Raw genomic sequence first — 23266 nt, 5'->3', positions numbered from 1 at the left:
GCTTTGTAAAGCGTTATATAGGGTAAAATCTTTATTTTCACCATTCCCGGGGGATGCTCCTGCCCCCAGGGATGGTGAAGATATGAAGTTATAAACTAGTCACCGCCGCCGCCGTAAGTAGTCACCTGGGCGGGGAGCTCTTCTCCCCTACTCCCGTTCTTCGGCCGGCAGCGACGCCCCCTCCGCTTGATTGACGGGCCGCGTCATCGCTCTGCTCCGTCTGTTCAGTGAGGGGAACAATGACGCGGCCCATCAATCAAGCGGAGGGGGCGTCGCTCCTGGCCGTAGAACGGGAGTAGATGAGAAGAGCTCCCCGCCCAGGTGACTACTTACGGCGGCGGCGGTGACTAGTTTATAACTTCATATCTTCACCATCCCTGGGGGCAGCAGCATCCCCCGGGAATGGCTAAAATAAAGATTTTACCCTATATAACGCTTTGCCAAGCGTTATATAGGGTAAAATCTGATGATTGGTTCCCTTTAAGGACCAGGCCCATTTTGGCCTTAAGGACCAGACCAATTTTATTTTTGCATTTTCGTTTTTCCCTCCTCGCCTTCTAAAAATCAAAACTCTCTTATATTTGCATCCAGAGACCCATATGGGGCTTGCTTTTTGCATTAACAATTGTACTTTGTAATGACATCACTTATTTTACCATAAAATGTACGGCGCAACCAAACAAATATTATTTATGTGGGAAAATGTAAAAGAAAACCGCAATTTAGCAAATTTTGGAAGGTTTTGTTTTCACACTATACACTTTCCGGTAAAAATTACATGTTTTCTTTATTCTGTGGGTCAATACGATTAAAATGATACCCATGTTATATGCCTTTTCTATAATTGTACCACTTAAAAAAAAATCTCAAACCATTTTAACAAAATTTGTATGTTTGAAATTGCCATATTTTGACCACCTATTACTTTCTCATTTTTCCGTATATGGGGCGATATGAGGGCTAATTTTTTGCACCATGATCTGTAGTTTTTATCAGTACCGCTTTTGCTTAGGTTTTACTTTTTATACATTTTTTATAAAATTTTTTGGAGTAAAATGTGACAAAAAAGCAGTAATTTTGGATATTTTAAATTTTTTTACGTTTACGACGTTCACCGTACGAGATAATTAAAAATATATTTTAATAGTTCAGACTTTTATGCACGCGGCGATACCAAATATGTGTATAAATTTTTTTTTACGCTTTTTTGGGGGTAAAATGGGAAAAACTGACATTTTACTTTTTTATTGGGGGAGGTGATTTTTCTAATTTTTTTACTTTTTTATTTTAAATTTTTTTACTTTTTTATTTTTTTTACACTTTTAATGTCCCCATAGGGGACTATTCATAGCAATCATTTGATTGCTAATACTGTTCAGTGCTATGTATTGGACACAGCACTGATCAGTATTATCAGTGATCTTCTGCTCTGGTCTGCTCGATCTCAGACCAGAAGACCCCCGGAGACAGCCGCAGCAAGGTGAGGGGTAAATGTACGCCATGGTCCGTTAAATACTACATCACCATGACGTCCATTTACGTCCATTGTCGTTAAGGGGTTAAAGTTTCAAATGCATGCCCAGGAAATGAAGAAACCTGTCAGGAAAACCAGATACTACATGTTATGCATAGTGTTGGGTCCTGAAGGGAGGGATACTAAAGAGAATAGTCATACAGCACCTCTGCAGAAAAGCAAGATCCTCCAGTTTCTGCTGTGTCCCAGTAGCTGATGTCATTAGGACAGACCTGTATTGGTTCTCCTTGCAGAGATCCAGAACATGTAGGCAATGTTACCTGGGAAAAGGTATTTAAATGGGAGCACACGCACATACAGCTGCAAGCTTCCTCTCAGTGAGAGCCGCAGGACCTGCGGCTTCACTGTGAGAAGACCTGTGACCTCGCAGTGCAGATGCCGATGCCTTCTTTCTGGGACACCTGCACTGTAGTGGGGGAAGAAAGCAGCCAGCTTGTGTTGCACAGGAAATCCCTACATGTGAAATGGGTGGATTAAGCGTAGGGTCACATCCCTATTGTGGATCTGTTACATGTGACCCCACCCTAAAAGTGTTTGTTTGTTTATCATCCTGGCATCATCAGGGAAGGGGAGGTGTTGATTTGGCTGTGAAGTAGCACCTGACTACCTACCCAATTACCTTCCTGGCTACTTCCCTACCTGGCAACCTACATAGTTACCTGCCTGGCTATTTCCCTACCTGGCAACCTACCTAGTTACTTGCCTGGCTATTTCCCTACTTGGCAACCTACCAAATTACCTGCCTTGCTACTTCCCTACCTGGCTACCTACCCACCTACTTAGCTACCAACCTACATAGCTACCGACCTAGCTACCTACCTACATAGCTACTTACCTTCATTGCAACCTACTTACCTAGCTACCTACCTATCTAGCTACTCGGCAACCTACCTACATACAAAGCTACCCACTTACCTACCTGGCTACCTAATTAGCTACCTACCTAGGAACTTACCTCCATATCTACTTACCTACATGGCTAACTACCTACCTAGCTAGCTAACTGGCTACCTGTATCCAAGGAAAATCAGCACACCAAAGTATAAAGTGCAGAATTCAGTGGAGTGTATTCCATTCCAAACAGTGTTACAGAGCAGGCTACGTTTCAGCGACCTCATGTCGCCTCTCATGCTTGACAAAGGCGAAGACAGGTCGCTGAAATGTAGCCTGCTCTGTAACACTGTTTGGAATGGAATAAACGCCACTGCAATTTTCCTTGAATATTTGTTAAAGAATCCCTGACCAAACTTTGTATTTTTGTGTGCACCCTCTGCTATATTTTTTGCTTTTTTATAGTGTGCTGCTCTATGGGCTTGATAATGGCTGTGTGAGACATCCGAAACATAGCTGCTTGTAACACAAGATGAATAAAGCCACGCACTGATTCATCTGAAGGAACGGAGTGCTGCTGATTTTTTCGGTTCTTAGGTATCTATCTAGCTACCTACCTTTCTGGCTACCTTCCAACATACTTATCTACTGGAGGGGGGGGGGGGAGATTTATCTACCTACCTAAGGGTGTATTTACCTATTTGGGGGGTTGTCAACCTACCTGAGGACATGCCTGCCTATAAGGGGGGGGGGGGGACTATCTAATAAGGAACAAACTAATGAAGGATATACCTACCCATTGTATGGAGGTGGGGAATGCACTGGAAAAATGCTGAAACTAAAATGTTTGTCCTGCAGATGCTGCAGTGATGGGTTTTGGCTGAAAGAAGTCATCATGGTGGTCTGAGCCAGATGGAGAACAAAAGCAAAAAGACTTCACTGATCTTAAAAGACGTGAAATTGTGAGTCAGTTAATGTAACAGTATGTATATTATTGCGTAACACGACTGGGGTCTGTATTATGGTGGGGTCAGATTCTGGGGTCTGTATTATGGTGGGGTCTGATTCTGGGGTCTGTATTATGGTGGGGGTCTGATTCTGGGGTCTGTATTATGGTGGGGTCTGATTCTGGGGTCTGTATTATGGTGGGATCTGATTCTGGGGTCTGTATTATGGTGGGTTCTGATTCTGGGGTCTGTATTATGGTGGGGTCTGATTCTGAAGTCTGTATTATACAGGTCTGGGTTAAATTGGTTGTCCTTACTGTGAGGTCCATACAGCCAGAACAATATATAGGGACAATTCTTTAAAAAAAAAACACCCTGTGACAAGCCACACACCCACAAACCCCACCCACAACAAGCCACACCCATATTGCCGACATAATTGCACAATTACACGCATTTGATTTTTTTTTTTGACACAGCACTACCAAAAGGTTGCCTACCCCTGCAGTAGGGCATACACTATTTAGAACAGACCTTCTAGCCCTTTCTTTAGTTTCCTACACATACAAGTGGCTTCAATGTTATGTGAAACTGATTAAACATATGGGACGACATTTATCATTGTCTTTAGACAGTTTTTTGTGTCTACAAAAGGTGAAAAGGTTTATTTGCGCCTTTTGGTTTACACATTTCTGCTGATTTCGTGTTGCAGTCCACTGATTCTGGCAATATACACGATTTGGACGGGTTTTATGAACTGTGCCTTTTCATAAAAAAGGCGCTAAGCCACTAAAAAGTCTCTAAAACTACACCTGCCCAGACTTAGCTTAGCTTTCTGGTGTATGTGAAGAGTGAAATTTCAGATAATGTGACCTGCACAAAATGTATCAAATGCTCTGTGACCAATTAATAAATGTGGTTCTCCTACACATTACCAGCACACACAAAAAAAGTGTAGAAAAATGCTTCACTTACACCTACAATGATAAATGCCGGCCTTGGCCTCTCTGATCCGTTTGGGTATAAGATTGTAAGAATGAGAAGACACTTATAAGTAGAAACGTACATATCCAGCAGCAAGGAATGCATCAAAATATATACAAGACACGAAGCAGAATATATTTCCAAAGCAATAGAACTACACAATAATAATATGCTTAAACACACACATCGTGACGCATGTGCACTAAATATAACGTTCTCAAACATGAATAGAGAAGAACACCTGGATGAACCAAACAGCGTCTGCAGAATAAAAGCCCTGAACTTATTTTCCTTGTGAAATTATTATATAATCATGATGTCTTTCATATGGAAATCTCACTGAATATCTGCTTTTTGGATTAAAGAAGCCACTATAAATGTATTCTGAATAAGCGGGAACAAGCGTTCTAGGATGCGGGCAGTAAAACGTACCTACGATGACTAACTGCTGCATTGTTCTTCAGCTTTTGTAACTAACACTTTGATCTACAGAAGCTTTTGTCGAGAAGAAACATGTAGGGAAAAGGAAATCGTAGGCAAAGCAGATGAAGGACACGTTATCATGTCTTGCAGTGAAGTGATATGAAAAACAACCTGTACTTGCCTGATCGTCTGCCAGTCCACAGTCACTGTCAGAGGAGAACTGCGGTTTGGTGTAAATGAACGTCCACGGCACTCTGGAACTGGGCACTGAATTGGATACAAAGATGACACTTATATTATTACAATCATCAAAGATGGGCGTACATGTCAGGGTTTTCTGCTGAAGAAATATTATTTCAGACATTTCCATGCATAGCAATGTGAATTATTGCAACTTTTTGTTCTGCAGTTGATTTTTTTTTTTTAATGAGCATGGGGGGGGGGGGGGGCGGGGATTTAAATATTTCTAAAACATGTTTTTATCTTTTTAATTTTTTTTGTCCCTCTGGGGAACTTAAAGGCTCCGCCCCTAGACATCTTATCCCCTACCCAAAGGATAGGGGATAAGAGGTCTGATCACGGGGGTCCCGCTGCTGGGGACCTCCGCGATCTCAATTGCAGCACCCCAGACATGCGTTGTACAGAGCGAACTTCCTTCCGTGTCGGATGACTGGCGATGCGGGGCGGAGGCTTGTGACGTCACAGCCATGCTCCCTCAATGCAAGTCTATGGGAGGGGGCGTGATGGCTGTCTCGCCCCCTCCCATAGACTTGCATTGAGGGGGCGTGGCCGTGACATCACAAGCCTCCGGCAGTGCACCTGACGCTCTAAACGAATGCCGGGTGCAACAGGGAGATCGCGGGGGTCCCCAGTAGCAGGACCCCAGTGATCAGACATCTTATCCCCCATCCTTTGGATAGGCAATAAGATGTCTAGGGGAGGAGTACCCTCTTTAAATATGCTATCACTTGATCAGTACCTATGTATTGCAGTTAAAAGTCAAGCCGCCTTGACAACAGATAGGCACTCCATGACTGCATTGTCACAGACCAGACCAGCACCTACCAAACTACAGGCAGCATGACAAAACAGGGACAGGTTCCCCTATTGCAATGGTGTATGATTCACTCTGAAACTCTGTTCCGTTTCAGAGGAATTATACTTTGACTGGGAACAGACAGAGAAGCCCCCAGGGACTGCCCTAATGACTTGGACCCCCATTGCTGACTAGTACTATAAGTATAAATCCACTGATGTGTCACAGCGTTTTAGAGTGAATAATACACCATTGTAATAAGGGACTGTACTCTCACCTTCCCTGGACAGCATTTATGGACGGACAACTGAGAGAGAGCAGCTACTTAGATCCAAAAGACAAAAGCGAAGGTCCAACAACAGATAAAGTCTGACATCCAGAAGAATATCTATCAATAAAGCTTACAAGCCGAAACACGTCAGACTTTGACTGCGTTATCGTATCGTTGTATTAGAATTTTAATATGAAAACACAAAATAGGAATTTTTATACCAACCATTTGTAGCCAGACATTTGTAATAAGGAAGCCTGTCTCTGTTTCATGCTGTCCATGGGTCATGCTCCATAAATTGCATGACACAATTTACTATCTACCTGCAAACACATGTATACATGTCATATAGCGGGAGAGAGTTATAAGGGGAGCTCCACTTTAGATATTAAAGGGAACCAATCAGCAGATTTTAGCATATATAACGCTTGACAATGTGTTATATATGCTAAAATCATTATCCTCATCATCCCTGGGGGACGTTTGTGCCCCCTGGGATGATGAAGATATTAAGTTATAAAGCGAGTGGGGACTTTCACTTTCCGTTCGCTGCGGCCATGGCCCCACCCTGACGGCTTGAATGACGGCTCGAATCATCGCTCTGCTCCCTAAGCAGACGGAGCAGAGCGGTGACGCAGGCCATCATTCAAACCGTCGGGGCAGGGCCAAGCACAAATAAGTTTGTGCACTGTTGGTATCAGTTCAGTATTGACTAGCACTTTTACATTGTTCGGTATATTCATATACTTTGTGATGTAGGAGACCTCCGGTCCTGCACTTGGCAGACTTATCTCTATCTGTACTTCCAGATGATTGTATTTGTATTTTAACTTGCTTTTAAATGTTTTTCTATAATGCAGTGGTGTTTAATAAAATTATTCACTTTAATCTATTTAATGAGCCAAATAGCACAATTGTATTATTATGCTGCCCCTAAATAGAGAAGAATATTGAGTTGACATATTTGCTTTAAAATGTAGAATTCCTGCTTAAGGCCTTATGCTCACAAATTTATGAAAATGCAGCGTTATATATGGATAGACAAAGTCTACTGATGCTTGCTATTGCTAGCTGCTGCATTGGTTACGGTACATTCAGATTCAGTTTTTTATGTGACTTCTAAATGAATTCGATATGTCTTCAAAACATTCTATCAATGCACATTTAACAAAATATACTGCACTTACATGGGAAGTTGCTATGTAACCCACTCATCATCATATTCTTAAAGGAAAACTGTCAGCCTGATCACCCACACTAAACTCAATATACTGGGTTATAGTGCAGCTGAACAGGAGTCCAACGAGGGGTCACTTACTTAAATATGTCCAGTAGTCCTGAGATATGTCCCCCAGAACATACTCTGCTGAATTCAGTGAATTGCGCACAGGGGGCGGGGCTTCGTTGGCTCAATTTACATATTGTCTGTGACTCCACATCCTAGTAAAGTGGAGTCACAGACAATGAATATGTGAATTGAGTGGACGGAGCCCCTCCCCCCTATATACTAGTGTAGTGGAGTCACAGATAAAGAATATGTAAATTAAGCCACAAAGCCCCACCCCCTGTGTGTGATTCACTGAATTTATCAGAGGATCTTTTTGGGGACAGATCTCAGGAACAACTGGACATATTTAAGTAAGTGACACCTCGTTGGACTTCTGTTCACCTGCACTATAACCAAGTGTTTAGGGAGTGGTGTGACATCACGAGGGGGCGTGGCCGTGACATGAGCCCCAGCGCCCGCACTCAGCTTTCAGAACAAAATGTTCCGAACGTTGAGGCAGTGAAGTAACCCTTTAAGCAATATCGGCATCAGCAACAGTCTTAAAATATCTAGTCCCCTCCATAATGAAAAATGGTATTACCTTTGTTGGAATAGTGTACTTTCCATCAGGCAGGGGGAAGCTCTGCACCTCACTACACATGTTGCATTCAAAGGCCATTTTAGTGCATAGTGGTTTGATGTTGCTGACTCGTACCACTGTGCCCCGTAATGCAACATATTTTCCATACAGGTTGGCCCTAAGGGTCTTCAAAGCAGTCAATGGCTCATAATTATACACCCTGTGGGAAAAGAAGGTCATTTTCAAACCTAATTTTAATTATACATATGTTTCACTACAAATAATAATGTACAATAAATACCTTGCATGTATATATGGTACATTAACAATGGGGGTCTCCTCTAATGGAAGCCCTTCCTGTTCCTGTAACTCAGCTGCATGTCTCTCAAGGTCCTTGGTAAGCACCTGAAGATAAAACCAAAAATGAAAGTTATAGACAGATAAACACACACAATGATAAAGCAACATTGTGTATATAAATAGCAGGTGGAGGCTGAGAAGTCCTTGAAAACCTATAGTGTGTAGTCATTCATGAAGATTTGTTGAAGAAATAATATAGTAGAGTTTAGGGATGCCCCAAAACCAACAATCTTTGCATCCTGAGAATAAAACAACAGAACCCGAACAGTTAAGTCATACTTTACCATGACATTGGACCAACGTCATTGTAAAGTATCATTTAACTGTCCAACAGGCAGGTGAAGAGAACAGTTAGGGCGTGTTCACACATACAGTATCCTGAGCAGATTTGATGCACAGGATTTTCTGCTGCAGATTTCAATGTCAACCAAATGACCGAGCACAGCTTCTAATTTGCAGTTACAAATCTTGCGCATCAAATCTGTGCAGGATCCTGTACGTGTGAACGTACCCTTAATCTGGAAGCAGGGAGAGGGGATGCGGTGGGAGCAGGGATGGGGTGAAAGCAGGGAGAGGGGGGTGAAAGCAGGGAGAGGGGAAGGAGTGAACGCAGGGAGAGGGGAGGGGGTGAAAGCAGGGAGAGGGGAGGGGGGTGAAAGCAGGGAGATGGGGTGAAAGCAGGGAGAAGGGGTGAAAGCAGGGAGAGGGGATGGGGTGGGCGGCAGAGAGAAGATCTATTGCGGGCTGAGAGAACAGTGAAGGGGGAGAAAGGACATGAGTGCAGGGGCAGAGGGGCATGGCAGCACTGCTGCAGTGAGAAGTGTGAGGAGGAGACTATCACTGCTGGGGCTTCAGGACACTGGAAAATCTGGGTGGCAGGAAGATCTGGCAATACTCAACTAGTACTAGATATATGATGACAAATAGATAGATATGTCATAGAAGGATAGATAGATAGAACGATAGATTCATTTATAGATGGACACCTGGTGGATTGCTAGTCCCATACAATCCAGTATTTTTTCAGGCATGTCTTTAAGCTCCATTGCCAGTGGTACAGAAGACGTAATCTCACTGTCTTGTAAAAGTTCCTTATAGTCAACAAGTATGCTGCCTTTTCTTTCAATTTCATCCTGCATCATATAAAAGAAGTAACATGTTAGAAAGCTACTACCAATATATGCGATATGAAATTACATATACAATAGAAAAAAGCCAAGGCATGCTGATATTGCGCATACATTTAACGACAACACTACAAAAACATACTGATAAGAAAAATGAAACTGGTCCAAGTGCACGTTTAAGACAGAAATTTACTGTCCCAGTAAGGGACAGGGACTGATGAACATGTTGACAATCTCTGTAAAGCGCTGTGGAATACATTGGTAATTTAAAGGGGTTATCCAGGAAAAAACTTTTTTATATATCAACTGGCTCCAGAAAGTTAAATTGCTTCTAAACTGGACAGTTCCCAAGACCGGTGTCATCAGAGAGCACTTAGACAGAAAAGAACAACTCAACTTCAGCAGCTCATAAGTACTGAAAGGGTTAAGATTTTTTAATAGAAATAATTTACAAATCTGTTTAACTTTCTGGAGTCAGTTGATATATATAAAAAAAGGTTTTCCTGGATAACCCTTTTAACAGGGCAAGAGCTTCAACCATTCACTCTATTGTATACACAATTGATTAGTTTAAAGGGGTACTCCACTGGTCAGCATTCGGAACTAAATGTTCTGAATGCTGTTTTTGCACTGCGGGGGGTAGGCCACGCCCCTCAATGCAAGTCTATGAGAGGGGGCGTGACAGTCATCACGCCCCCCCACCTATAGGCTTGCATTGAAGGGGCGTGGTCGTGACATCACGAGGGGCGTGGCCAACCCCCGCAGCGTGAAAACAGCGGTCAGAACATTTAGTTCAGAATGCTGGCCAGTGGAGTACCCCTTTAAGGGTCATTGGCAGAGAAAGAGTAAATGTTCATCAGTACTTTGCATCATTCTATGCATGCAGGAGTCAGATTGACATGTTACATACAATGGCTCTTATTTACTAAGAGAGATGTGTCGGTTTCTTTGTGGGTTTTAATTCCCTACAATTTTTTTTGCACGGTATTTACTAAGGTTTCCCTACATTTTTTTTTTTTTTTTTTACACATGCTCTGATCTGTCGGGTTCTCCTCAGCTGAAATCCACCACATTTTCTGTGCAAACCTTAGTAAAGATGTTGGCTTTTTTGTGAAAGTCGGGAGCACGCCCCTTTTTGTGACCACGCCCCCTTTTCTAGATGGCCACACCTCTTTTTGGGGTTTTCTCAGTAAAATGGAGAGTTAGTCTTTTTTTTTTTTTCCACAACCTGACAAAACATGTCGGGTTGGCAATAGCAAATGAGGGCCAATAAGTAACTATGTACAGTTTTTACAATGTGAGAACCATAAACATGTAACCACTTACCTTATCATACAGTTCTATGTGATTTGTAAAGAATTTTTCAAAAGCTTGGACCTTCAGCACAAACGGGGAATTGTCACTGTAAACTGACATACAAAGGAAACATTAACAACAGGTAATTATGTCTCATACCCTGACGAAGATGCAAACAAGCAGAGAAACAGGTCAGGGAGACTCTAGGGCAGTGTCGTTTTAATTTTTTATATGCCTGCCTTGCCTGAATGTAATAATAAGAACAGGCAAAATCCCCAATAATGATTTTAGCCTAAACCCTGATGACGCTTGTATAAGCAAAACATATTGGGGAATTGATGTTAGAGTTTAAAATTTGCGCCATACCAACAGTCTCCTTTGTAGTCTGCAGCTACCCATTGTTTCACATTGTTAACGCTCTCTGCAGTATAATACAGCCTATAGTGGTAGATAAGCGCAGTGAAGAGTACTTTATAGCTGTTCTGTGCAGATCTTGGTATTGAGCTAAGTCGTGTTTTTAATTCCTTATCACGTGTATAATACAGAGCACACTTAGCATTTTTCTATTTTTATTTTGATACTAATTTGGGAAGGGGGAGGGGTAACAAATAGGGGGTCTTGTGGCCACTGTTGGTTCATGAGAAAAAATATCTAAACATTTGGTACATTTGGTCACTCAAACATAAAATTTGTTATGTGACACACAACATCACATCTAATGACTGTCAGTGTGGTCATGTTTCAATCTGCAACACAATGCAACTGCATCATGACTGTCACCCAAAACCCAACTGGATTGTTGATCGCAGGTTACACGCAACTTTTCCGTCACAAACCTTAATGCAAGTTGACTGTGGCCTGCGACGTCTCTGCAATTTGGCAATTCTATTAAAGGAGTATTCCAGCGCAAAATAACTTATCCCCTATCCAAAGGATAGGGGATAAGTTATAGATCACGGGGGGTCCGAGCGCTGGGGTCCCCAGGGATCTCCTGGACAGGGCCGCGGCAGTCTGAAGGAAGTGAAGTTTTGTCCCGAGCAGAAAGCCACAGCAGACACGCCCCCTCCATGTATCTCTATGGGGTAAATGGAGGGGGCGTGTCGGACGCCGCGTCAAGCGGGGACGGAACGCCCCCTTTCCAGGATACTGCCACGGCCCCGTCCAGGAGATCCCGAAGGACCCCAGCACTCTGACCCCTAACAGCAGGCATCCCGGCACATCGCCGAGGGGGGTCCTGAGACCCCCCATGACCGCGATGCACGCAAATCGCAGGTCAATTCAGACCTGCGATCTGCGCGATTCCGGGTCATACGGGTCACTGGTGACCCGGTGACCCGGAAAATAAGAGGGATCGTAGGTGTCCGAGACACCCTCGATCCCCCTAAAGGAATAGGAGTTTGGTGGCAGGGGTGCCACCCCTCCTATCCCTGCTATTGGTCGGCCGAGCGACCGACCGATAGCAGACCGGGGGAGGGGGGGTTAAAGTTCGGTTCCCCCTCTTTGCCCACCTATCGGTGTCCGGGCAAAACGGGGGAACCGTCCAGGGAAGGTCTGGATCCCGGAGCGCGATCCTCCATGCGGGGATCCCCCACGAGTGGCGGCTTCCGGGTCCTGCTAGGTGAGTTGTTGCCTAGCAACATACGGAGGGCCACAGTTTACAGTGGTCTCTAAACCGTGGCCCTCCAGATGTTGCAAAACTACAACTCCAAGCATGCCCAGACAGCTGTTTGCTGTGTGGGCATGCTGGGACTTGTAGTTTTGCAATATTTAGAGGGGTTCAGGTTGTAGATCACTAAGTGGTCTCAAACTGTAGCCCTCCAGATGTTGCAAAACGACAACTCTCAGCATGTCCAGACAAGAGTTTTGCAACATCTGGAGGGCCACACTTTTGAAACCACTGGACAGTGATTTACAACTTGAACCCCTCTAAATCTTGCAAAACTACAACTCCCAGCATTCAGGAACAGCATAAGGCTGTCTTGGCATGCTGGGAGTTGTACTTGCGTGCCTCCAGCCATTGCATAACTACATCTCCCAGCATGCCCTTCCGCAATCAGTACATGCTGGGAGTTGCAGTTTTGCAACAGCTGGAGGCACACTGGTTGGAAAATACTAAGTTAGGTCATAGAACCTAACTCAGGGTTTTCCAGCCAGTGTGCCTCCAGCTGTTGCAAAACTACAACTCCCAGCATGCATGGTCTGTCAGTGCATGCTGGGAGTTGTAGTTTTGACCCCCCTCCCGTGTGAATGTACAGGCTACATTCACACTGGCGGCAGATTACAGTGAGTTCCCCGCTACAAATTTGAGCTGCGGCAAATTTTCCGCCGCAGCTCAAACTCCTAGCGGGAGACTCAGTGTAATCTGCCGCCAGTGTGAATGTAACCTAAAAACACTACACTACACTAACATAAAATAAAGAGTAAAACACTACATATACACACGTACACTGCCCCCCCACCACCCCCCTCCCCAATAAAAATGAAAAACGTATTGTATGGCAGTGTTTCTAAGATGGAGCCTCCAGCTGTTGCAAAACAAAAACTCCCAGCATTTCTGGACAGCAATTGACTGTCCAAGCATGCTGGGAGTTTAGCAACAGCTGGAGGCACCCTGTTTGGGAATCACTGGCATAGAATACCCCTATGTCCACCCCTATGCAAGTCCCTAATTCAGGCCTCAAATGCGCATGGCGCTCTCTCACTTTGGAGCCCTGTCGTATTTCAAGGCAACAGAATAGGGTCACATATGGGGTATCGCCGTACTCGGGAGAAATTGCCTAACAAATTTTGGGGGGCTTTTTCTCCTTTTACCCCTTATGAAAAGGAACAGTTGGGGTCTACACCAGCATGTTAGTGTAAAAAAATAAAAAAATTTACACTAACATGCTGGTGTTGCCGCATACTTTTCATTTTCACAAGAGGTAAAAGGGAAAAACGCCCCCCAAAATTTGTAACGCAATTTCTCCCGAGTACGGAGATACCCCATATGTGGGCGCAAAGTGCTCTGGGGGCGCACAACAAGGCCCAGAAGGGAGAGTGCGCCATGTACATTTGAGGTGATTTGCACAGAGGTGGCTGATTGTTACAGCGGTTCTGACAAACGCAAAAAAAAAAAACACACCCACATGTGACCCCATTTTGAAAACTACACCCCTCACGGAATGTAATAAGGGGTGCAGTGAGAATTTACACCCCACAGGTGTCTGACGGATCTTTGAAACAGTGGTCCGTGAAAATGAAAAATTTTGCACAGCCCACTGTTCCAAAGATCTGTCAGACACCAGTGGGGGGTAAATGCTCACTGTACCCCTCATTACATTCTGTGAGGGGTCTAGTTTCCAAAATGGTATGCCATGTGGGGGTTATTTTGCTGTTCTGGCACCATAGTGGCTTCCTAAATGCGACATGCCCCCCGAGCAAAATTTGCTCTCAAAAAGCCAAATATGACGCCTTCCCTTCTGAGCATTGTAGTTCGCCCGCAGTGCACTTCAGGTCCACTTATGGGGTACCTCCATACTCAGAAGAGATGGGGTTACAAATTTTGGGGGGTCTTTTCTGCTATTAACCCTTGCAAAAATGTGAAATTTGGGGGGAAACCCACATTTTAGTGACATTTTTTTTTTTTTTTCACATATGCAAAAGTCGTGAAACACCTGTGGGGTATTAAGGCTCACTTTATTCCTTGTTACGTTCCTCAAGGGGTCTAGTTTCCAAAATGGTATGCCATGTGTTTTTTTTTTTTTGCTGCTCTGGCACCATAGGGGCTTCCTAAATGCCACATGCCCCCCGAGCAAAATTTGCTCTCAAAAAGCCAAATATGAATCCTTCTCTTCTGAGCATTGTAGTTCGTTCGCAGTGCACTTCAGGTCCACTTATAGGGTACCTCCATACTCAGAAGAGATGGGGTTACAAATTTTGGGGGGTATTTTCTGCTATTAACCATTTAAAAAATGTGAAATTTGGGGGAAAACCAACATTTTAGTGAAATTTTTTTTATTTATTTTTTACATATGCAAAAGTCGTGAAACACCTGTGGGGTATTAAGGCTCACTTTATTCCTTGTTATGTTCCTCAAGGGGTCTAGTTTCCAAAATGGTATGCCATGTGTTTTTTTTTTGCTGTTTTGGCACCATAGGGGCTTCCTAAATGCGACATGCCCCCAAAAATCATTTCAGAAAAACGTACTCTCTAAAATCCCCTTGTTGCTCCTTCGCTTCTGAGCCCTCTACTGCGCCCGCCGAACAATTTACATAGACATATGAGGTATGTGCTTACTCGAGAGAAATTGGGCTACAAATATAAGTATACATTTTCTCCTTTTACCCCTTGTAAAAATTCAAAAATTGGGTCTACAAGAACATGCGAGTGTAAAAAATGAAGATTTTGAATATTCTCCTTCACTTTGCTGCTTTTCCTGTGAAACACCTAAAGGGTTAAAACATTTACTGAATGTCATTTTGAGTACTTTGAGGGGTGCAGTTTTTATAATGGGGTCATTTATGGGGTATTTCTAATATGAAGACCCTTCAAATCCACTTCAAACCTGAACTGGTCCCTGAAAAATTGCGAGTTTGAAAACTTTGTGAAAAATTGGAAAATTGCTGCTGAACTTTGAAGCCCTCTGGTGTCTTCCAAAAGTAAAAACTCATCAATTTTATGATGCAAACATAAAGTAGACATATTGTATATGTGAATCCAAAAAAAAAATTATTTGGAATATCCATTTTCCTTACAAGCAGAGAGCTTCAAAGTTAGAAAAATGCTAAATTTTTAATTTTTTCATCAAATTTTAGGATTTTTCACCAAGAAAGGATGCAAGTTACCACAAAAATTTACCACTATGTTAAAGTAGAATATGTCACGAAAAAACAATCTCAGAATCAGATTGATAACTAAAAGCATTCCAGAGTTATTAATGTTTAAAGTGACAGTGGTCAGATTTGCAAAAAAGGGCTTCGTCCTAGAGGTGAAAATGGGCTCCGTCCTTAACCCCTTAAGGACCAAGGACGTACCGATACGTCCTTGGTCCTGCTCTCCTGATATAACGCGGGGTTACACAGTTATAACGCGGGGTTACACAGCACCGATCGCGGCGCCGCGCGCTATTAACCCTTTAGCCGCGGGCTCAGAGCTGAGCCGCGCAGCTAAAAGCGAAAGTGAAAGTTGCCGGCTAGCTCAGTCGGGCTGTTCGGGATAGCCCCGGCTAAACGCGGCATCCCGAACGGCTGACAGGACAGCGGGAGGGCCCCTACCTGCCTCCTCGCTGTCCGATTGCCGAATGACTGCTCAGTGCCTGAGATCCAGGCATGAGCAGTCGTGCGGCAGAATCGTCGATCACTGGTTTCCTATGAGAAACCAGTGATCAATGTAAAAGAACAGTGTGTGCAGTGTTATAGGTCCCTATGGGATAACAATGATCAGTATAAGAGATCAGTGTGTGCAGTGTTATAGGTCCCTATGGGATAACAATGATCAGTATAAGAGATCAGTGTGTGCAGTGTTATAGGTCCCTATGGGATAACAATGATCAGTATAAGAGATCAGTGTGTGCAGTGTTATAGGTCCCTATGGGACCTATAACACTGCAAAAAAAAAAGTGGAAAAAAAAAGTGAATAAAGATCATTTAACTCCTTCCCTATTAAAAGTTTGAATCACCCCCCTTTTCCCATAAAAAAAAACACAGTGTAAATAAAAATAAACATATATGGTATCACCGCGTGCGGAAATGTCCGAATTATAAAAATATATCATTAATTAAACCGCTCGGTCAATGGCGTGCGCGCAAAAAAATTCCAAAGTCCAAAATAGTGCATTTTTGGTCACTTTTTATATCATTTAAAAATGAATAAAAAGCGATCAATAAGTCCTATCAATGCAAAAATTGTACCTTTAAAAACTTCAGATCACGGCGCAAAAAATGAGCCCTCATACCGCCCCATACACGGAAAAATAAAAAAGTTATAGGGGTCAGAAGATGACAATTTTAAACGTATTAATTTTCCTGCATGTAGTTATGATTTTTTCCAGAAGTCCGACAAAATCAAACCTATATAAGTAGGGTATCATTTTAATCGTATGGACCTACAGAATAAAGATAAGGTGTCATTTTTACCGAAAAATGTACTACGTAGAAACGGAAGCCCCCAAAAGTTACAAAGCACCTTTTTTTTTCAATTTTGTCGCACAATGATTTTTTTTTCCGTTTCACCATAGATTTTTGGGCAAAATGACTGACGGCATTACAAAGTAGAATTGGTGGCGCAAAAAATAAGCCATCATATGGATTTTTGGGTGCAAAATTGAAAGAGTTAGGATTTTTTAAAGGCAAGGAGCAAAAAACGAAAATGCAAAAACGGAAAAAACCCCGGTCCTTAAGGGGTTAAAAAAAAAAAAATCCACTGAAGTACCCCTTTAAGGTCGCTGGTGGCAAAACATCACAAAAATGCCACAAGCAGTGTATTTGATATTTCACTATAGCAGTGTTTCCTAACCTGTGTGCCTCCAGCTGTGGCAAAACTACAACTCCCAGCATGCCCGGACAGCCGAAGGCTGTCCGGGCATGCTGGGAGTTGTAGTTTTCCAACAGCAGGAAGTATATTGGTTTGGAAACACTGAAATAAAGACTTGAATGTAAAATCTGGCCTGCAGCATTTTATGCATATAAAAAACCTTTCATGCAGTAATGTTCAGTGTGAATTCAGCCTAAATGATAGCCGATAATAAAGGTGGATTATAAAACTAATAACTGGAGGCAATAAGAAAGATAAGTAAAGACAAGGCTGTGATGCATATACTGTATTCTTAACATGTCCACATTCCCTCCATTACGAGGACATCACAGAGACAATTGGGCGGCCATTGAACCTAATCAGCTCATGTGTATTCAGCTCTACACCGCACACTTCAGCCTCAATACAAAGAAGTGGGCCGATAATACAGAGGGATACACTGCGGTTAATGGAATCTTTTCATGTCAGATAGGTAGGTCCCCTTTGACAGCTAAGTAGCAGATGCATTTGATATGGTTCAGGGAGAGATGGTGTCATTGCCCTGACTTCTGACACCAGTAATCATGAGCACGAGATGAAAAACGTTCAGGCAGGAGGGGTATAGGATGAAGCATACAGAGGATGACTGATCATAGCGCACACAGTATCAGCGGTGTAATCCATTCTCCATCTCTCCGTGCTGGACACTGTACCTTCAGAGAAGTAAAGCTTCCAACCTTTGTACGGAATGTACTTATCCAGCGTAGTCTGGGTTAATCGAGGCCTGATAGGGGCACCGCAATAACCTAAAAAAAAAATAAAAAATAAAAAATTGCAGAATTGTACTATAGATTGACACTAGAGATGAGCGAACTTACAGTAAATTCGATTCGTCACGAACTTCTCGGCTCGGCAGTTGATGACTTATCCTGCGTAAATTAGTTCAGCTTTCAGGTGCTGCGGTGGGCTGGAGACTCTTTCCTAGGACCGTATCCACCTTTTCCAGCCCACCGGAGCACCTGAAGGCTTAACTAATTTACGCAGGAAAAGTCATCAACTGCCGAGCCGAGAAGTTTGTGACGAATCGAATTTACTGTAAGTTCGCTCATCTCTAATTGACACTTCTTTTCTATTTTATATAAAACAAAATATAAAGGGTACAAACAATAGGACACTTAGTAGAGCATTTGCGCCAGTCAACATTGTGCAAATATGGCCAGTTTAGATGCATTTATTAAAGGGGTTATCCAGGAAAAAACTTTTTTTTTTATATATATCAACTGGCTCCAGAAAGAGAAACAGATTTGTAAATTACTTTTATTAAAAAATCGTAATCCTTTCAGTACTTATGAGCTTCTGAAGTTAAGGTTGTTCTTTTCTGTCTAAGTGCTCTCTGATGACACCTCTTTCGGGAACCGCCCAGTTTAGCAGAGGTTTGCTATGGGGATTTGCTTCTAAACTGGGCGGTTCCCGAGACACATGTCATCAGAGAGCACTTAGACAGAAAAGAACAACCTTAACTTCAGAAGCTCATAAGTACTGAAAGGATTAAGCTTTTTTAATAGAAGTAATTTACAAATCTGTTTAACTTTGTGGAGCCAGTTGATATAAAAAAAAAAAAGTTTTTTCCTGGAATACCCCTTTAAGTGACTTTTGGCAGGCGCACGTGCCATTTGTGTTTTCTGGGCAAAGTGAAAGTGGTTTACATGGAGAGTCTTTTGGCGCTGGACTTTTTTGGAAAGTTTCCCAAATCCCACACCACCCCTGACTACCTGTACCTAAGTGCGGAACGTTTACCTTGAGGAATAATTCACACGTACAGTATCCTGCTCATATTTGAGGCGCAGGATTTGAAGCTGTGTTCAGTCATTTAGTTTACATTGAACTCTGCAGCATAAAAATCTGCAGCTTCAAATTCTGCGCATTAAGTATGTGCTGGATACGGGGAACGCTAGAGTAGTACTTTTTTTTAACCATCATCCCGGGGCAGCCTGCATATAAAACAACAAACTGGACTCACCGGCCGCCGCTCCTGTGGTGCCCCGGTATGGCCGCTCCAGTCCTCCAGTGCAGTCCTTTCATAGTTGCTGGTGGTCAATGCGTCACACTGATGGTCAGCCAATCGCCAGCCGCAGTGATGATCAGTATAGTGACTAATTAAGCCTCGGCATCAGTTTTCTTCCTGGTGCTGGGGCCTAATACGTCCCATAGCAGCTCAGCCTAATGCCAACCAAGACAGGACATCAATGAGGTCGACAATTAGCTGATGGTAGGGGGGTTTACCTCAATCTAAAAGGGGGTTAAAAGGAAGATTCGTCTCCAAATTCAATATGTGCGTTTGGTCACATGTTCTCACTGGTTGGAGCCATAGGTGCTGTAGTGGTTTTCAAACTTGAGCCTAGAGCTTCACCACATCTCCATTTTCCAAGGCTCTTTCCCATAAAATGGCTAAATAATCTCACCAGTTTGGCTTGTTTGTAGCCCATAGCCCTCTCCTTGGAAAGTGTAGCATGCACCCCAGGTGCGCAGTCTTGTGCACCAAACAAGAACACACTTTACAATTAGCTGTAATTTATTACAAGGCTTATCCCTCATTGTAAATTTTGGTCGACCGATTAACATTGTAAATTGCGCAAAATAATTGTGCAATGGCGGACCAAAGCACCACAGACAGTGAATATCCCCCATTGTGTACATCCAAAAGGTACATAGAGATACAAGTAAAAATGTGCTAGAAAGGCAGACAACAAGTTAAGTTCATCAGAATTAGAATTCTGTAAAATTATAGGACACCATAGAGTAGTGTTTTCCAACCAGTGTGCCTCCAGCTGTTGCAAAACTACAACTTCCAACAAGCCCGGACAGCCAAAGGCTGTCCTAGCTTGTTGGAAGTTGTAGTTTTGCAACAGCTGGAGACACACTGGTTGGAAAACACTTTTAAAGAAGGTATTTCAGTTCAATGGGACCTGACTGTGTGAATGCTATAGCCATAATATGGACTATTACAGGGAAGCAACAAGAGTAACCATATTATCAAGATAGATAACCAAGGAGAGTAGCAAGTAGGAAAATGCAGGACCAAATTAATCATAGGGGACACCAAAAGCTACTGCAAAGACTGAGAATAGGTAAAGGATACTCCACAAAGAGGGCTTAAAGGGGTATTCCATTAAATAACTTTTTTTTTCATATCAACTGGCTCCAAAAAGTTAAACAGATTTGTAAATTACAGTGGTCCCTCAACATATGATATTAATTGGTTCCAGGAGAACCATCATATGTTGAAACCATAATATGTCGAGTACATATGTCTATGTAAAAATGGTAATTGGCTCTGGGGCCTCGGAACCATTGTATGTTGAATACATATCTCTATGGGAAACTGCTAATTGGTTCTGGGATGACCATTGTATGTGTAGTGTATGGGGAGTGTTTAACAAACCAGGGTGCCTCCAGCTGTTGCACAATTACAACTCCCAGCATGCATGTACAGCCATTGACTGTCTGGGCATGCTGGGAGATATAGTTTTGCAACAGCTGGAGGCACACTGATAGGGAAACATTGATGTATGGGGTGTATAGTGTGTATATGTATTGTATGTGATGTGTGACATCGCATACAGTACTGTACAGTTCTTTAAATACCTTCAGGGGGACAGAATGTCCTCCATTACGATCCTGCCGACTACAGCTCTATAGGAAAGGAAGGGGAGGGCAGCCAGCAGCTCATTGGATGCCTGCAGCAAGATGCTGCAGGCTATTGGCTATAGCTGCACTGGGGGGGGGGGGGGGGGGGGGGGGCTTACAGTGGAAGCCTGTATGAGTTAGCAGGACAGCATGTGAGTAACAGGAGGCAGAACGGGGCACACGGGGACATTAAACAACTATCTGTCAGTTGCTGAAGTTGTCAGCGCTGTCAGATAGCTGTTTGTATGATGGCCCCGACACACAGCAGCATCATATGTCGATGCTGCCTTCAACATACGATGGGCTCTGAGAGGCCATCATATGTTGAAATGATCATATGTCGGGGCCATCATAAGTCAGGGGGGTCACTGTACTTCTTTTAAAAAATCTTAATCCTACCAGTAGTTATCAGCTGCTGAAGTTGAGTTGTTCTTTTCTGTCTGACAACAGATCTCTCTGCTGACACCTCTGTTGTCAGACAGAAAAGAACAACTCAACTTCAGCAGATGATAACTACTGGTGGGATGAGATTTTTTTTTTTTAAGTAATTTACTAAATCTGTTTAACTTTATGGAGCCAGTTGATATGACGATTTTTTTTCATGGAATACCCCTTTAATAAAAGATAAGTATGGCGTCAACCAAACCTAAAGGTTGTGTGCTATGTGGAGGAAGACACAAGACAACTGAAACCATTTGATGGTAAAGGGGTACTCCAGTGGAAAACTTTTTTTTTTTTAATCAACTGGTGCCAGAAAGTTAAACAGATTTGTAAATTACTTCTATTAAAAAAATCTTAATCCTTCCACTACTTATTAGCTGCTGAATACTACAGAGGAAATTCTTTTCTTTTTGGAACACAAAGCCTCATTCACTTCAATGAAACTGATCTGCAGAACCACACCCAACCTGGAGACAGACGGGGAGTGGTTTTGAAAGAAAGTAGCTGTGTTTTTTATTCCTGGATAACCCCTTTAATGCGGCAGAAAGTGAAAGGTTATGTCATCCCCACCTATGGCCAGCAGCTTATTTCTATAATAGCCAAAGGCTTAGCTTGCACTAGGGTCTCCAAACAAACTCAGCCCCACATCGATAACATGGCATCTGTGGGACACAGCGTACACTCCATGCGATTGCTGCATTTGATAGGCCAAATGAAGTGCACAGCGAGTGTCGGATCACCACCCCTGAAAAGCGACCGCAGGGTGCCGATCAGCCACTATGACGGACAGTTGTCTGCCTTAGTTTGGCTATACTAGCAGAGTACTGGTCTGACCGATCAATGCAGATTTTATGGTAAAATGAAAGTAGCCTTTAGAAAGTAAATTGTTCCTGTAAAAACAAACCTTTCTATGGCTCAGGGAATGGAGAATTGAAAGCGTTAGAAAAGGTAAGGAGGGAAAAACTGAAGACTTACCTGTCGGGTTGGTAGCAGGATTTTTGTTCCAGTTTCCACTTTGGCCCCTTCCATTGCCCCTTTGCTTCCAGGGGCGGCCTCTCCATCCTCCCGAGTATTGATTTCCTCCTCCACCACCACCTCTCCATCCTCGTGATCCACCTCTCCAGCCCTGACTCATTCCATAACGTTATGTTGGGTGCACAAAACGAAACTGAATTTTAAAAATAAACAGAAGTAAAATAAATGAACAGAACCAACCTGAATACAAGATGGATTGTCACGTTTCAACAGGAGAAGAAATAGACACTCTTTCCATTAACTCTTTTCTGATAATAAAGGTCTAAAGTGTGGGACGGTCCACTGCGGTCCAAGGAGTCAAGCACGCTACTGCTTTGTTATTTTCCAATGCAGCATGGGCCACATATAAAAACACCCCCTGTCTGGACTGTCCCTTTTAAGATATATTCCAATATGATTTATGGTCTGTTTCACACAAGCCTATAGACATGTGTCTATAACACAGATCTGAAACGTATACATTTTAATCCCTCTCCATAGACTTTAATGGGCATATTTAATCCAAAAAACAGATGAAATAATCAGTATTTTCAAAACACACATATTTCCTACACTCATGTGAACAGCCCAACAGATAAACATCAGCTCCATATTGCAGTTTGCTAAATGTGCACGTAATACAGAAGCTGAATATGTTTGTGTGAAAGTGGCCTATTGCAGATTTTGCTGCTGACCCTGAATAAGGCCAAACATTGTCAGCCCCGGGGTGCCATAGTATGGCTGAAATCTCTTTATATAGCAAGCATAAAAATTTGCTAGCGATAAAAAGCATTTTAATGATGCTGAAGTTAGCTTCTTATTTAGCTTCTTAGTTAAAAAAAAAAATGTTTATTCATTTAAAATGTATGTAAGTATTCTGAAGAATATTGTGTCAGGAGAGGACGCCTTCAGGGTGTGTTCACACATTCAGGTTTGTAATTATTAAATACAAAGCCAGTAATGATCATAAATGGAGGAC

The 23266-nt window shown here is 42.8% G+C and overlaps 1 protein-coding gene across 2 annotated transcripts in view; it reads right to left on the bottom strand.

The window, feature by feature from the left end:
• MCM8 (minichromosome maintenance 8 homologous recombination repair factor) overlaps positions 1 to 23266 on the bottom strand; it is a 46739-nt gene that overhangs the window by 21172 nt on the left and 2301 nt on the right. For both annotated transcript variants that reach the window (XM_056567820.1, XM_056567821.1), the window contains exons 2-8: positions 22249 to 22441; positions 17859 to 17951; positions 10687 to 10769; positions 9220 to 9366; positions 8175 to 8278; positions 7895 to 8093; positions 4901 to 4986 (exon numbers count right to left, since the gene is read on the bottom strand). In XM_056567820.1, the coding sequence (XP_056423795.1) occupies positions 4901 to 4986; positions 7895 to 8093; positions 8175 to 8278; positions 9220 to 9366; positions 10687 to 10769; positions 17859 to 17951; positions 22249 to 22408 (872 nt within the window). In that variant the 5' untranslated portion in view covers positions 22409 to 22441. The remainder of the gene's footprint in view (positions 1 to 4900; positions 4987 to 7894; positions 8094 to 8174; positions 8279 to 9219; positions 9367 to 10686; positions 10770 to 17858; positions 17952 to 22248; positions 22442 to 23266) is intronic.

This window comes from Hyla sarda, chromosome 3, assembly GCF_029499605.1.
Source record: "Hyla sarda isolate aHylSar1 chromosome 3, aHylSar1.hap1, whole genome shotgun sequence".
Lineage (NCBI taxonomy): Eukaryota > Metazoa > Chordata > Amphibia > Anura > Hylidae > Hyla > Hyla sarda.
This window is presented reverse-complemented; position numbering and strand designations above follow the sequence as displayed.